This window comes from Pristis pectinata, chromosome 10 (assembly GCF_009764475.1).
Source record: "Pristis pectinata isolate sPriPec2 chromosome 10, sPriPec2.1.pri, whole genome shotgun sequence".
Lineage (NCBI taxonomy): Eukaryota > Metazoa > Chordata > Chondrichthyes > Rhinopristiformes > Pristidae > Pristis > Pristis pectinata.
Genome location: NC_067414.1, coordinates 9,068,804 through 9,085,974, shown reverse-complemented (window position 1 = coordinate 9,085,974; position 17,171 = coordinate 9,068,804). Strand labels below are relative to the sequence as shown.

General features: G+C 45.7%; 1 protein-coding gene across 1 annotated transcript in view; it reads right to left on the bottom strand.

The window, feature by feature from the left end:
• elp3 (elongator acetyltransferase complex subunit 3) overlaps window positions 1-16,814 on the bottom strand; it is a 78,139-nt gene extending 61,325 nt beyond the window's left edge. The window contains exons 1-7 of the mRNA XM_052024394.1: window positions 16,684-16,814; window positions 12,638-12,737; window positions 9,855-9,993; window positions 9,031-9,101; window positions 7,263-7,326; window positions 6,171-6,239; window positions 5,350-5,504 (exon numbers count right to left, since the gene is read on the bottom strand). Coding sequence (XP_051880354.1) covers window positions 5,350-5,504; window positions 6,171-6,239; window positions 7,263-7,326; window positions 9,031-9,101; window positions 9,855-9,993; window positions 12,638-12,737; window positions 16,684-16,705 — 620 coding nt within the window. The 5' untranslated portion in view covers window positions 16,706-16,814. The remainder of the gene's footprint in view (window positions 1-5,349; window positions 5,505-6,170; window positions 6,240-7,262; window positions 7,327-9,030; window positions 9,102-9,854; window positions 9,994-12,637; window positions 12,738-16,683) is intronic.
• Between the last annotated feature and the right edge of the window lie 357 nt (window positions 16,815-17,171).

Below are 17,171 nucleotides of genomic sequence, written 5' to 3'. Positions count from 1 at the left end.
TGAACTCTTGCACTGTAACATGGAAGATAATTTTAACAGAAATTAATCACTTTACCTCGCTTTTCAGCTAACTTTTCACATTTATCATGTCATTTCATGTCATCCAGGTCAGTGGTAATAAATCCAATTCTGATTATCATAACCAACTGCAGTTTTTAAGTCCCTGGACTGCTGGTCAGTTGAACCTGTCCAGTTGTTAGAATGACCGCTCTGTACTTCTGTTCTCTCATTCCAGCCCACCTCCTGCTTGCTGAATTCAACCAGAACATTGATGTGGATGGAAAATTGTTGCATTATAACAAAGCAATCATTTGAGTCTGAACATAAAAAACTCAAATAATTGCAGTAACCACTAAATCATAAAAATACCATCTGTTAATAAATGGGGCACTTCAATCAATATGTAATAGTGAAGTGGATAGCGTAACATCACTACAGCACCAGCGATCTGGCTTCAATTCCCGTCGCTGTCTGTAAGGAGTTTGTATATTCTCCCCATGTCTGCATGGGTTTCCTCCGGGTGCTCCGGTTTCCTCCCACATTCCAAAGAAGTACAGGTTAGTAAGTTAATGTGGGTGTAATTGGGCGACGCGGGCTCGTTGGGCCGGAAGGGCCTCTTTCTGTCCTGTATAAATAAACTTTTTTAAAGTTTAACCTCATTGAAATTCACCACAAAATTATTCAAAATATTTTCTGAATATAGACTATAATTGAACAATCAAAGGTTGCCAGCTCCCTGCAGCCCCCTCCTCCAAGACCATGATCATAAGACATAGGAGAAGAATTAGGCCATTCGGCCCATCAAGTCTGCTCCACCATTCGATCATGGCTGATTTATTTTTCCCTCTCAACCCCATTGTCCCTGTTACCTTGACAACCTTACTAATCAAGAATCTACCAACCTCCACTTTAAATATACCCAATGACTTGGCCTCCACAGCCATCTGTGGCAATGAATTCCACAGGTTCACCACCCTCTGGCTCAAGAAAGTCCTCTTCATCTCTGTTCTAAAGGGATGTCCTCCTATTCTGAGGCTGTGCTCTCTGGTCCTAGACTCTCCCACTACTGGAAATGTCCTCTCCACGTCCACTCTATCCAGGCCTTCCAATATTCAGGAGGTTTCAATGAGATTCCACCCCCCCCCCCCCCAATCCTTCTAAACTCCAACGAGTATAAGCCCAGAGCCATCAAACACTTCTCATACGTAAACCCTTTCATCCGCAGGATGAAATTTGGACTGTTCCACTTGGAGAAAGAATCCGCAATGTCCCAACAATCGCACCCTCCCAACCCTCAACACCATTTTCCTCTCTTGCAAGTAATACCGCTTTTTCCCCAGTCAGAAACACAGACCTTCCAACCTACAGCCAGCATCACTATGCAGGAAGCATTATCCTGGGGTTCATGCCTAGGCATCTCTTGAAAATTTCACCCTCCCTCCATAGTTGCCACATCAAAGTCAGTAATCTCCAAAGTCAGTAATCTCCAAAGTCAGTAAGGAACTTTTCCTTGGTGACTATCCACTGACAGTATGAACACAAAAAGTGTGTAAAAATACTCAGTGTCTCGTATTGTTCATCTGTACTGCCTTGAACAACAGTTTCAAGCTTGCAGATGAAATCAGCTCAACTTTCCAAATCCTTGCCAATTATCAACCTTTTAAGCTCCCCAAGGGTTGGCGATCACCGTAACCTTCTCTTTGATAGCTTTTCTGTCGTGTACATGTCATCATTTCCTGTGTCAGAAACCAGCTTCCAATCAATTCCCCAAGATAATGTCTGAAGTCACCAACAAGGAGAAGGTATCGGGTTCTGATAACTTGCTAAGCAGCACCCTATTACAGTACAACTTTCACATGACTTATGCATTAGTCTATTCCTACGTCAGCTATAGTTCTCACGGTAACACATTTATGGGCAGCTTCCCTCTGTGTGAATTCACACCAAGCTGTAGCTGGACTGTCTGTCCAAGCCCAATTCACTTCAAACCATTATAGTGGGATCTGGGGGTCCATATCCACAGATCCCTGAAAGTTGCCTCACAGGTGGATAGGGTAGTTAAGAAAGCTTATGGGATGTTAGCATTCATAAGTCATGGGATCGAGTTTAAGAGCCGCGAGGTAATGATGCAGCTCTACAAAACTTTGGTTAGACCACACTTAGAGTACTGTGTCCATTTCTGGTCGCCTCATTATAGGAAGGATGTGGAAGTGTTGGAAAGGGTGCAGAGGAGATTTACCAGGATGCTACCTGGTTTGGAGAGTATGGATTATGAGGAGAGACTAAGGGAGCTGGGGCTTTACTCTTTGGAGAGAAGGAGGATGAGAGGAGACATGATAGAGGTGTACAAAATATTAAGAGGAATAGATAGAGTAGACAGCCAGCGCCTCTTTTCCAGGGCACCAATGCTCAATGCAAGAGGGCATGGCTTTAAAGTAATGGGTGGGAAGTTCAAGGGAGATATCAGAGGAAGGTTTTTTTTACCCAGAGAGTGGCTGGGCCATAAGAATGTGCTGCCTGGGGCTGTGGTGGAGGTAGGTACATTGGTCAAATTCAAGAGATTACTAGATAAGCATATGGAGGAATATAAAATTGAGGGATATGTGGGAGGAAGGGGTTAGTCTTAGGCGAGGTTTAAAGGTTGGCACAACATTGTGGGCCGAAGGGCCTGTATTGTGCTGTACTGTTCTATGATTCTATGAAAGATCACTACCATCATCTGATCAATTGGTTCAATCATACCTCAGAGCAGTACAGAGTGGCAGTCATTTTATCCACATTCCCACAGCAAGGGAAAAGGATGAGGCAGCAACAATGCTTACAATGGGGAAGGGAAAGCTAGCTTTGCTCCACTGCGATCACCTTTGGAAGCTTTGGACTGGCCTGTCAAATGCAGAACTGATTTTGGGATGAGTATTTAAACTACTAAGGAAGACAACTATAAGAGCACTGCCTGGTTTCACACAAACCAAAGGATTTCACACATGGAAATGATGCATCTTGGATGCATCTACAGTTTTAGGTGGCCCAGCCATCCAACTCATAATTGATGCAATAGTAGGTGACAGGTTCAAAACAGAACTTCTCTTAATTTTAACTCACACTTAAACTGGCAGAAATCCTAGAGAAAATGGGACATTGTGACAGGTTTTCTCCAGAGGAGCCTCAGTAAGTGTCACCTAATGCTGTGGTCCTTGGTTTGAAGACCACATTCATTGAATTTCACAATGCTTGTCTGAATTGCTTAACAAGCATACAGGATGCACAGTGATTTTTGTTGAGTGACTGCCGTCCAGTTTTCTACGTTACTGTAAATCTTAGGTGATTCATTAGGTTAAATGGTTGAGTAGCAGACATATGAATAGCTCAGGGATCCCCATTTTACTTTCCACTTATTAGTCGTCTGAAATAGGCATCAGAACCCTTGCAACATGAGACAGAGGAAGGACAGAGGTGCAGAGCTTTACTATGTCAACCTATTCGTTCACCAGATCCAAAGCTGGAACACCTCATCAACTGGGATACAGATCTACAACATTTGTAACATGACTGGTGTTCTAAACAATGACTAATTTACTCATGATTCAACCCTGCGCATAGACTTTACAGTGGCAGCAACATCTGATGAAGCGAGTGAGGGGCGGGTGGAGGGAAGGAGGAGTAGGGAGAGGGAGGGGTAAGAGGGTGAGGAGGCAGCTGCCGGGGTGGAAGTACCAGTCCGACAGGAATGTGGGATGGGGGACCTGGGGATGGGTCAGGGGTTAAGGGTGTGCCGGCAAGGTGGAGTGGGAGTGAGGGTGGTTTAGGAGGGCAGGCAAAGGGGAAGCAAATGGGGCATGTGAGTGAATGCATGACTGCAGGAGAGAGCGACAGTGCATTGCAATAAATGGGCCAAGGACCAGGAGAAAGGAGAATAAGTCCATAACCAGTGATAAATCACGATATTCTTTGCAGAAAGAGGAAAAAGTAAGATATAAAAATTTAATATCTTTCCACCAGGAATTTAATATCTTTCCACCATAAAGTTGCCCGAGCACTGTCAACATCAATTATAACGGACATGACTTGATTGAGACTGGTAAAGGAACCTGGACAATCAGGACAAGAGGGCTGAGAGAGCAAAAGTAAGGCATGGTCACAATGGAAGCTCTGCACATCTACAGCTGGAAAGGTCCAGGATCTGCAGTTTGAAATAATCTGTGCAGCAAGCCTTTGATCATCGGTGGTCACCTCATATAACTTATAGAACAGTACAGCACAGGAACAGGCCCTTCGGCACATCATGTTGTGCCGAACTAATTAAAAGTCTAACTAAACTAATCCCTTCTGCCTACACAATGTCCACATCCCCCCATTCCCTGCACATTCATGTGCTTGTCTAACAGCCTCTTAAACACCTCTATCATATCTGCCTCCACCACCACCCCTGGCAGCGCAATCCAGGCACCCACCACTCTCTGTGTAAAAAACCTTGCCCCGCACATCTCCTTTGAACTTACCCCCTCTCACCTTAAATGCATGCCCTCTGTATTAGACATTTCTATCCTGGGAAAAAAAGATACCGGCAGTCAATCTCTGCCTCTCATAATCTTATAAACTTCTATCAGGTCTCCCCTCAGCCTCCGCTGCTCCAGAGAAAACAACCCAAGTTTGTCCAACCTCTCCTTATAACACATGCCCTCTAATCCAGGCAGCATCCTGGTAAACCTCTTCTGCCCCCTCTCCAAAGCCTCCACATCCTTCCTATAATAGGGCAACCAGAACTGAATGCAATGCTCCAGAGTTTTATAAACCTGCAACATGACTTCCTGAATCTTGAACTCCATGCCTTGACTAATAAAGGCAAGCATGTCATATTGCCTTCGTTACCACGCTATCAACCCGTACAGCCATTTTCAGGGAGCTATGGACTCAGACCCCAAGACCCCTCTGTACATCAACACTGTCAAGGGCCTTGCCATTAACAAGTTACAGTCCCGCTCAGTTCAGCTCGGACTCAGACAGTGTACTGTCCCACCCAGACTCACAGTGAAATGTCTTGAAACATTCGGTGTCTCAAAGACCCCACAAGGATGTTGCTGCTCAGACTATGAGCATGTATTACTGCATCTGTCCTGGAGGATCTGTGAGAGGGGTGCCCTCTGCTGGAACTGTGCAGTTAATGCTGGAAACTAGATTCACGGTCACTGTGTTTGAGACATGGAGGTGTAGAGAACCTCTTTCGGGGTGGTGTGACTCTGTGTTGCAACCAAGGACAGCATCCAGGCAGGGAGGCCTCAGCACCTAGATGCTCCAGAGGAAAGCTTTCTTAGTTCACCAACTTGCCAACATTCTTCAAGCCACACTTACTTGACAGCCTCTGCCACACTACTGGAGGTGTGCCCAGAGAGGGCATCGTGCAGGCTCCGGATAAAGTAGTCCCTGTATTCCTCCTGGAGTGCCATGAACGTCCCACCCATGACAATGAACTCGACCTTGTCCACACTGTGCCCCAATTGTTTCAGCTAAATAGAGGAAAGGCAAACAGAGTACATTGTCATCATGGGTTAAATTAACCCAAAAAGTCCAACTTCCTGCACGATCACTAAGACTAAAAAACTTCAATGAAACATGCCTCCTATAATCATCACTTACTCCTGCAAACCTTTCCCAAGATTCAGGTGTCCACCACATCAACAAAATAACCGGATCTCACATCCCATTCCAACCATCTTATTAATGGTACCATTGGCTGAGCTTCCCAGCTTCCTAACAGGAGCAAATATGGGACCTCCCAAGGTTGTACTACTCAAACGACGTGGGTGGGGATTGCGGAGAGAATAGAGAAGCGAGCGAGGCTGACTGAGGAGAAAATGCAACGATGGATAGTGGGGTAACTGAGAAGGGTGGAAGAGGAAGATCTAGTTTTGGGGTTGGGGGAAGAGTGACATGAACTGGAGGAAAGCCATAAAACCCTCTAAAAGAAACAGTTCTATGTGAACCAAATCCCTCATGTACTGAAGTGTGACATTAAAATGTTGTTGGTTCTGTCATCTCAGATATTCCTCAATCACTTGCTCTGCCACACAAGAGCAAAATTATTTGAGTTGAAAGGCAGTAACTGAGTCAAGGATACATGGGCAGATATTTGCCAATGCCAAATAAGAATACAGGCCTCTCACTCCACATACCTGCTCCACACGATGCCTTGTCTGTAAGAAGGGGTCATATCTTGCACGTATGGCTCGCATTGATGTCGGCTGTTCAAAGGGAATAATGGGAAAGATGTAAGTGTAGTTCCAAAAACAATAGGAAAATAATGGCTAGATGGGAATCAAGAAACTGCTGATGCTGGAAATCTGAAATAAAAGACAGAAATTTCTATAAACATTCAGGTCAGGCGTCAATTACGGAAAGAGAAACAATTAACATTTCAGATCTGGGAGCCTCCATCAGAACTGGGAACGAGAGGAACGAGTAGTTAAACAAGTTAGACCTGAAACATTAATGGTTTCTCTTTCCACAGGCGCTGCTTGACCTGTTGAGTCTTTGCAGCATTTTCTGTTTTTATTATTAATGGATAGGTGGGAGCCCAGATACAGCATTAAATCAGGTCAGGCTGCAACATTTACTTCAGCTTAACAGTTATTTAATACTATTGTTTACACTGGGCCACACTTTTTGCCCATAATTATCTCCACCTCTCTGTGAAAATGTACAGAAAGACCACGTGCTCCCAGAACTTTCAGTGAATCATCAGTGCTTTAATGCAACATTTATCAATGTAAACATCTCTGGAGGAAGAAGAGATATGAGGAAATCTGAGGGGCATAGAGCACAAGACTAAGGAGGCAACAATGTGGACAGTTAGTACACATGTGAAAAGAACCTTCTTGTAATACTTCACAGAGTGAGTTATCGATACAAGGCTACAGTCATTACTGAAGGATTAACAAGTGAGTGGTTACTATCAGTTTATATAGTGATTCAAGGACAAGAGTCATAAAATCCTGCCCTTGGAATGATGCATTGGTAACAGCTGAGACACAAAGATAAGCCCCTGTGGTGCTGATGTTCTGACCCACAATGAGAGTTTGGAATAAACAGTTAATTCTAACTGCCGATCTGGTGTATTTCAATCAAGATATTTTTAAGGTTCTTGGCTGGAATAAAAGACAATTTTGGTTTTCCAGCCAATGGAAGGTTTAATCCTGAGAGACTGAGCCAAAGCAGCCCTCAATCAAGTAATGATCACTGAGCATCAGTGAATTGGCAGCTCTTACCTCATATCCTGTGTAAGACTGGGTTGAATATTCAAAGTCAGAGTCTGGGCCCCCAGGGCAGTACCTAGAATTCACAAAACAAGATTTAGAGCCATCTATAAAATGGCCAGAAGTTAATTGACTGCTATGGCACTTTTGCTCCCTGCAATTTATTGTCTATTTCCTGTGACTTTCTGCTCAATCAAGTTTGCCGGTTCTGTAAATTAATTATCTTCCCCCATGTGCCAATTCTGGTATTCCAGATCTGGGCTTAAGTGAAGGAAGCCAGATACAGGCACTTGGCTTTAATTCTCCAGATTTTAAATGATAAAAGGTCACCCCATTGAAACGTAAATTTTAATATTTATTTATTAGTCACATGTACATCGAAACACACAATAAAACACACACACAGTGAAATGCATCTTTTTATGTTAACAACCAACACAATCTGGGAGTGTTCTGGGGGCAGCCCGCAAGTGTTGCCACACTTCCAGCGCCAACATAGCATGCCCACAGCTCCTAACCCGTACGTCTTTGGAACGTGGGAGGAAACCAGAGCACCCGGAGGAAACCCACGCAGTCACAGAGAGAACGTGAAAACTCCTTACAGACAGCGGCAGAATTGAACCCACATCACTGGCGCTGTAATAGTGTTACACTAACCGCTACATTACCATGCCTGCCCATTTTTTAAAGGGCTTCACACAATGGAGACTGGGAGGGTGTTTCCCTGGCTGAGGAATCTAGAACTGGGGGGCTGAGATGGGTATCACAATCTCAGGATAAAGGATCAGCTATTTAGCAGAAAGTTGTGAATTTTTGGAATTCTCTCCCACGCAGGGCTGTAGATGCTCAGATACTGGGTATATCTAAGAGTGCGATCAAAAGTTTGAAGATGGGATGGAAGTTTGTGGCAACCTCAAAACAATCAAATGACTCACTCTCACTCTGATTTCTTATGTTCTTCAGAGCTTTACTGACTTTCAGATTAGCTGCCAGAGATGACAACCATTCGGCCCATCATGTTAAAATTGGCTCTTTTGAAGAGCCATCCAGTACATCCTACTCTCTGCTCACTTCCCATCTCCCTATAAAATGTTCTCTTTTCTGGTTTTATTCAATTCCTTTTTTAACATCTGCTATTTAACCCGTATCCACCACGATATCAAGCACCAGTTAATCTGTATCCACCACGATATCGTGTAACTTCGGCTCTCTTGCAGGAGACCTTAAACTGTCCCCTCTGGTGCTTTCAGCCATCAGGAATGGCTTCAGTTTGTTTACTCATTCAAACACATCATGATTTTAAAAACCTTCATCTTTTCTACTGCAAGGAGAAACTTACTTTCTCCAGTCCATCTATGGAACTAAAATCCCTGATCTTCAATTAATACAAGTAAATCTCTCTTGCACCCTCTCCAAACCTTTCAGATCCTTCCTACAGAGGACACACAAAGTGCCACCTGTTGGGCATAATGCACCAACTGGGGCTGGGGAGTGTCTCGTAAAAACTTTGCATAGTTCTTGGCCTGCTTCTCTGTACTTACTCATACAGCCCAGGAGCCCATTTGTTCTTTAATGTCAGCAATTTAGCACAAAACTACTGGCATCTCCCAGCAACTCCCAGCCCAATGTGTTCTGTACTTTAGTATTTAGTACTAAAGACTCCAATCATCAGTGGAGTTTCCAAGTTTTCTAGTTTCAAGAATGAGGCTCTGGCAAATAAGTTGATTGTAAGAATTGGGGCAGGTACAAAGAAACTTTACATTCAGAGGGTGGTACTTACACACAAATATTTCCCGTGAAGGTGATGTGAGGACATCGGTGTGGTTTACACATCACTGCAACCACAGCAATCTGTGGGGAGAGGAGAGAGAGCCCTATGAGAGACAAACAGCAGCAGCAAATTGGATTTTTACAGGAATCAAGATGAAATCCAATGACCCAGCCTAAGGTTGAATCATCCTCAGTATGCTGGAGGCTCAGCCCCACACCAAGATGGAAAGCACCTGGCAATCAAAGGAACTAAAAAACTAGAGCAAAATCAGAGCTGCTAAAAATCTGAAATAAAGGCAAAACTCAACAGGATAGGCAGCATCTGATAGAGAAAGAGAGTTAATGGTGTGGTTGAAAACCTATTTTGGTGACTACTCCCTTTAGAAGGAAGCATCTGTTCCAGGAGCCACGGAAATAAACGCAACAATCATTCATTTTGAGTTTCCTCAGTAGCTAACTTCTCCATCCCCTCAACAGACAGATAGATAGATTTAACCAGATAGTGGAGCAAACTTCTCCCCAAGTCCCAGTGTGAATGCAAGTGCAGTGAGTCAGGCAGTGCACTTTTGTTTTTTTGAAGCAGGGAGAGTTATCAACCTGATTACTGGGTCCAGAAAGCAAATGTTCATAAAATGGAAACTCAAGTGATCAAAGGCTGTAACATAATGGACAGCTGCAAACAGATGTACAAATTTAGAAGATTTCTACATTAGTGAAACAAATTAAACCTCTGATTCAACCACTTAAGAACTCAGACAACAGGATTTTCTCTCCATGCAGTGTCTGTGTGCATGCTTCTGTACTTGTTTGGTTGCACCGGACTTGAATCCTTACCCCGCTGGCTGTCCGTATGGGTTTTGCTTTCAGTTTTGGCACCAACACCTTCTTGTACTGAGGAGGCACAGCTGCAATAATGTCCACGAGCCTGGGCTGTGAGGTCAGTCCGTACTTTGAAGCAGTCTTTGTTTTCACTCTTTTTAAAATAAAAATGAAGGGAACAACATTAATAGACTTCTTGCACAGAAAAACTTTAGACAGGAAACTGAAAGTAACTGCACCCAGCTCCACTGGAATCCGAACTCAGCAGCTGTAGTTAGGAACTTGGAATTTGCAGTGACAAATTGTGTTCCAACTTGCTCTACGAAACCCCGAAAGGAGCCAATATCATTAGAAAACAGTTCATCAACTCGGAATTCATCAGAAGGCTGCAGTCCAGCTGCACCCAATTAAATATCTCTTCCATCTACAAGTTTTTTTTTAAAAAACTTATTTTTTTTCTCTTAGACAGGAAGTGGAAGTTAGGGCCTCTGCTCTTTCCTCCATCAAGGGATGCAAACAATCCTTTCAGGTGAAGCGGCTATTCCTTTGCACTTTCTCCAATCAGGGGAATGCATTTGGTGTCACATCGGAGGAGCCACATGCAGACAGGATGACTGCTTTGTAGAACAACTCCATTCAGTAAGCAAGTATGACTGTGAACTTCCACTCACCTGTCACCTCAAGTCTCCATTCCACTCCCAGCCTGACCTCCTACACTGTTCTGACAATGCCCGGTGTAAGTGAGGAAAAGCACCGCATCTTTTGTTCAGCCACCGTGCACGGTAGTGTAGCGGTTAGCGTAACGCTATTACACCTGGGTTCAATTCCGGCTGCTGTCTGTAAGGAGTTTGCACGGTCTACCCGTGTCTGTGTGGGTTTCCTCCGGGTGCTCTGGTTTCCTCCCACATTCCAAAGACATACTGGTTAGGAAGTTGTGGGCATGCTATGTTGGCGCCAGAAGTGTGGCAACACTTGCGGGCTGCCCCCAGGACACTCTACGCAAAAGATGCATTTCACTGTGTGTTTCAATGTACATGTGACTAATAAAGAAATCTTATCTTCTGCCCTCTTCCTGTCTAAGAGAATGACCGGGGGGAGAGGGGTCTTTGATGATGTTGGCTGCTTTCCACAAGGCAGCAGGAAGTGAGTCCAAGGAGGGGAGCTGGTTTTCGTGATGGATTGAGCTGTGTCCACAACTCTCTGCAGTTTCTTGCGGTCTTGGGCAGAGCAGTTCCTATAACAATCCATGGTGCATCCCAATAGGATGCTTTCTATGGTGCATCTATAAAAATTGGTGAGAGTCAATGGGACACGCTGAATTTCCTTAGCCCTTCTGAGGAAGTTTAGTATTGTACATGAGCACCCAGATACAGTGATCTTCTGACAGCATGCCCAGACTCTAAGCGGCCAATCAGATTGCAATTGTTTTCATGTTTCCCTGATGATATTAATAGGCCTGACAGCAAAGATTACAGATCAAAGCTATTTAATTTTATGTAAATTATCCAATCAGTTCAGCAAAACGTATAACAGAGGATGGTGAATGTTTAGTGCTAGAGAAATTTGAATCTGCAAGTAATTTTAATTGTGATTTTGAATTAAACTGACAAAGAAATTCAAAGGGGTAGGTGAGAAAAGTTAGCTTGAGCTAATATGATGTTAAAACTAGACTCGCACCATCTGATGTGATATTAGGAAGCACTTTGTCACACAGAGTTGTCTGAAATACTGTCCCCAAAAACCTACTGAGGTGAGTGTTAATTAAAAAATTCAAAAATCTATCAATTTCAATCTTGTTACTCAGGTAGAAAACCAAAGCAGGCAAATGAAGCCATGATATAATTCAGCCCTGATCTAACTGAATTTCACCAAAGACTCTTGCAAATTTCTACAGATGCAGGGTGGAGAGCATTCTGACTGGTTGCATCACCGCCTGGTACAGAGGCTCCAATGTGCAGGATCGCAAGAGACTGCAGAGGGTTGTAGACTCAGCCAGCTCCAACACAGGCACAACCCTCTCCACCATCGAGGACATCTTCAAGAGGTGGTGCCTCAAGAAGGCAGCATCCATCATTAAGGACCCTCACCATCTGGGACATGCCCTCTTTACATTATTACTATTGGGGAGGAGGGACAGAAGCCTGAAGTCCTACATTCAACATTTCAGGAATAGCTTCTTCCCCACCACCATCAGATTTCTGAACGGTCCAAGAACAGTACCTCATAATTCCTCTTTTGCACTATTTATTTATTTTTGTAACTTGTAGTAATTTTTATGTCTTGCACTGTACTGCTGCTGCAAAACAACACATTTCACAACATATGTCAGTGATAATAAACCTGATTCTGATCTCACTCAACAGATTGAAACGTCACCCACTGCTGATAATAAAAGAGCAAGCTGCACTGAATTCTGCATGGCATTGTTGTCATCACTGTACGCTCCTGGTCTGCTGTTTACTGGCTCACTTGGGGGAAGTAGAAGTCCTACTTGGTGCAAGTCCAACTCAGTAATGGATAGAAGGCTGCTTGGGGAAGAGGTGGCTGTGAAGAAATTTATAAGGGTGGAAGACAGTAGAATGGGCATGGGAAGGTGGCATCAATCTGGGCCTTTCATTGCTCTTATCTTCAGCAAAACAAAGTGACCAAGTGCACTGCACGCATACTTTAGGGCAGCTTCTTCCCAGATCTAACCTCTTGGTACGAAATAGATGGCTCTGATAGAGAGCTCCATGCCAAATGTTAAATCTGCTTGGTAACCATGTTAAAACCACAAGTAGTCCAGTGCAGATTCTTACTTGTTAAGGTTGACATCCTTCCCTTGCTCATGGGCTTCAATCAGCTCTTTGAGGACATCGGCAATTGTCATCATCATCCGCTCAGCATGGCTGAACTCCACTAGAAAAGATTTAAAAAGGTTAATTAAATTTCTTTAGAAAGCATCTCTGACAATAGAGAAACTTCTTAACACTACTGTAAGCAGATTGTCCTGGATGGAAGCTAAAGATCTCATGAAGGGAGACCAAAAACACAAAGAAATCAGTCTTGGAGGAGGAGAGGCATTTAAGTGGAAGGGAATTCTGGAGTTAAAGGTCCAGGCAACTCATTGCTTGGCCATTAATGGAGAGGCAAAGGGTACAGGGGATTGGGGGAAGACTGGTATTCTGGTGTGTGCAACTCACCTCCTGACTTTCCAAAGCCTTTCTACCATCTACAAGGTACAAGTCAGGAGTGTGCTTGAATTTTCTCCACCTTCCCAGATATGTGTAGCTCTAAAAATACCCAAGAATGTCAGCATAATTCAGGACAAAAGAGTTTCCTTGATTGGCACCAGATCCACCATTTAAGCAGTCATTTCCTCCACGATCAGTGTATCAAACCTGCAAACCACACCCAGAAAGGCAAGGGTAGCAAGCACAGCTGAACAACAGCAACAAGTTCCCCAATTCATACAACAACCTGACTTGCATCTTCACTCCCTGGTTCTCTAGGGTAAACACAGATAAATGGAGCTGAGATATAGATTAGCCATGAAAAATATAAGATAGTGGAGCTTTCTGGAGGAGGTGGTCTCCTCTGTTCTGCATTATTCCCATCTTCTAGCACCATTTCACCTGGAGACCACATTTAGTCTTGACACTGTTTTTATCCATTCATGAAAATGTGGATGTTACCAGCATGTCTAGCATCTATTGCCCATCCCTTACTGCCTCTGAGAAGCCATCGGTGGGCCGACTTCTCAAATTACTGCATTCCTCACGAACATACTCTTGTTCAGTAGGAATTTCCAGCTTTCTGACCCAGCAATGAGGGAATGACATGATATTTCCAAGCCACAATGGTAGGTGTCCAGGCAAGGAAGTAGTATGTGATTTTCCCACATTCCTGCTTTCCTTGTACACAAAAGGTATGGTTTGAGAAGGTGCTGTCAAAAAGAAGCCGTAGAAAATTACTGAGGATAGAATCAGCCCATTCCACACATTGTCCACACAAGCTTCCTCCCGTCCCAACACCATTAGCACATCCTTCTGTTCATTTCTTTCTTGTGTTTATCTGGCATCCCCTTAAATGTACCCACGGTAGTCCTGATTCGTGTCTGCATGATCTCATTCAGCAGGGGAATAGTTGCAAGAGGTTAAATGGCCTCGTACTGTTCTATTTATTCTGTTCTTATCCATCTCAATGTCCCCTTGGGATATCTAGATTTTATTTGTTTATGGGATGTGGACATCGTTAGCATTTATTCTCCATCCCTAATTGCCCCCAAACCATGGAGACATTTAAGAATCAATCACATGAAGGACTTCAGTGAACCAGATTTGTTTTAAAATCATACGATATAGGAGCAGAATTAGGCCATTGAGCTCATCGAGTCAGCTCTGACACTCAACCATGGCTGTTTTTTTTTTAAAACCCCATTGTCCTACCTTTTCTCCATAACCCTAAATCCTTTCACCAATCAGGAACCTATTGGTATTGGTTTATTATTGTCACTTGTACCAAAGTACAGTGAAAAACTTGTCTTACAAACCGATCTTACAGGTCAATTCATTACACAGTGCAGTTACATCAAGTTAGTACAGAGCGCATTGAGGTAGTACAGGTTAAAAAAAAACAGTAACAGTACAGAGTAAAGTGTCACAGCTACAGAGAAAGTGCAGTGTAATAAGGCACAAGATCACAACAAGGTAGATTGTGAGGTCATAGTCCACCTCATTGTATAAGGGAACCATTCAATAGTCTCATCACTGTGGGGTAGAAGCTGTCCTTAAGTCTGGTGGTACGTGCCCTCAGGCTCCTGTATCTTCTACCCGATGGAAGAGGAGAGAAGAGAGAATGTCCCGGGTGGCTGGGGTCTTTGATTATGCTGGCTGCTTCACCAAGACAACGAGAGGTAAAGACAGAGCCCAAGGAGGGGTGACTGGTGTCCGTAATGCGCTGGGCTGTGTCCATAACTCTCTGCAGCTTCTTGTGGTCTTGGGCCGAGCAGTTGCCATACCAAGCCGTGATACATCCTGATAGGATGCTTTCTATGGTGCATCGGTAAAAGTTGGTGAGAGTCAAAGGGGACAAACCAAATTTCTTTAGCCTCCTGAGGAAGTAGAGGGGCTGGTGAGCTTTCTTGGCCATGGCATCCACGTGGTTTGTCCAGGACAGGTTGTTGGTGATGTTCACTCCCAGGAACTTGAAGCTCTCAACCCTCTCGACCTCAGCACCATTGATGTAGACAGGTGTATGTACACCGCCCCCTTTCCTGAAGTCAATGACCAGCTCTTCAGTTTTGTTGACATTGAGGGAAAGGTTGTTGTCATGACACCATTCCACTAAGCTCCTTCCTGTACTCCGGTCTCTGCCTTAAATACACACAATGACTTGGCCTCCACAACACTTTGTGGCAACAAGTTCCACAGATTCACCACCCTCTGGCTGAAGAAGATCCTCCTCATCTCAGTTTTAAAGGGACATCCCTTTATTCTGAGGCTGTGCCCTGATCCTAGACTTCTACAGACATCTGGTATAATTGTTACCAGCAGTGATGCTAGCTTCCCTGCTTTAAGGTATTGGGTGGGAAGTTCAAGGGAGATGTCAGAGGAAGATTTTTTTCACCCAGAGAGTGGTTGGTGCATGGAATGCACTGCCTGGGGTGGTGGTGGAGGCTGATACATTGGACAAGTTGAAGAGATTGTTAGATAAGCATATGGAGGAATTTAAGTTAGAGGGATATGTGGGAGGAAGGGGTTAGATAGTCTTAGGAGTGGTTTAAAGGGCGGCACAACATGGTGGGCCGAAGGGCCTGTATTGTGCCGTATTGTTCTATGGTTCTAGGTTAACTAAATCCTACTGTGGTCACCCTGGGCTGGGGGAAATCAGAAGATGACATTTCCAACAAAAATTCAGCTTGAGCTGGCAAAATCCACGAGTTCAATCAGCCTGGAGATCTAGAGAGCAAAACGGAGAACACTTCACACCAAACCGAGGGACGGCAGCAGAGTGTGAGGACCCCACTCCCTACCTAACTCCAGACCTCCCCTCCCCAAGACCAGCACTGCACTCTGAACCCCGGGTCCCTGTCCCTGTCCGGACCCCTGCCCTCCTCTGAACCCCGGGTCCCCGTCCCTGTCCGGACCCCTGCCCTCCTCTGAACCCCGGGTCCCCATCCCTGTCCGGACCCCTGCCCTCCTCTGAACCCCGGGTCCCCATCCCTGTCCGGACCCCTGCCCTCCTCTGAACCCCGGGTCCCCTGCCCTTGCCCCAGCCTAGCACACAACCCCCAGCCCCTTGCCTCTGCCGCTACCCAGCTCTGTACCCTTACCCGGCTCTGTACTCCCACATCCCCTACCCTGGACCCTGCCCCGACCCAGCTCTGTATCCCCAGATCTGTTACCCCAGACCCTGCTCACACCCAGCTCAGTACCTCCAGATCCCTACCCCGTATCCAGTTCTGTACCCCCACCCAGCTCTGTACCCCCACCCAGCGCTGTACCCCCACCCAGCGCTGTACCCCCACCCAGCTCTGTACCCCCACCCAGCGCTGTACCCCCACCCAGCTCTGTACCCCCACCCAGCGCTGTACCCCCACCCAGCTCTGTACCCCCACCCAGTGCTGTACCCCCACCCAGCGCTGTACCCCCACCCAGTGCTGTACCCCCACCCAGCGCTGTACCCCCACCCAGTGCTGTACCCCCACCCAGCTCTGTACCCCCACCCAGTGCTGTACCCCCAGATCCCTACCCCGTATCCAGCTCTGTACCCCCAGACCTCCTTCCCCCAGACCCCAGACCCCGGCCCCCCGGGACCGGGACCCGGGACCCGGACCCGGAACCCTCCCCCCGGCCACACCGACCTTTCCTGCGGGGTTTCCCCATGCCGGCTTCAGGATCTTGAGTCTGGAGCAGCTATCGTAAACTGAAAGCCCGTTCTCCGGCAAAGTCGTGAAAGTTCCCGTCGCAAAACAGCTGGCGGAGCCGAGGCGAGGCTGCTGGTCACGTGCCCCAACCTCGGCTGCAGTCGGGCGACTTCGGGAGGCAGAGACCGGCGGGGGCGGGGCCTCATCGGGGGCGGGGCCGTCGCCGAGGGGCGGGGCGCAGCGCACGGCGTTGGGGGTGGGGCTAGTGATTTGTTCAGCCAATCACAGAACGGAATTTTGCGCTCAGCTTCCAAGCGCAGCTCATCAATGGGACCTTGAACGTTTCACCCATGGGTGCTGCTGTGGGTGTCACCTCCGTCACCTTGTCATTCCTCACCCACACCTCCCAAACCGGAGCCCCGCACCAAGAAAGGCAGTATTGGTTTATTATTATCACTTGTACCGAGCCTGCATTTCATACAGAT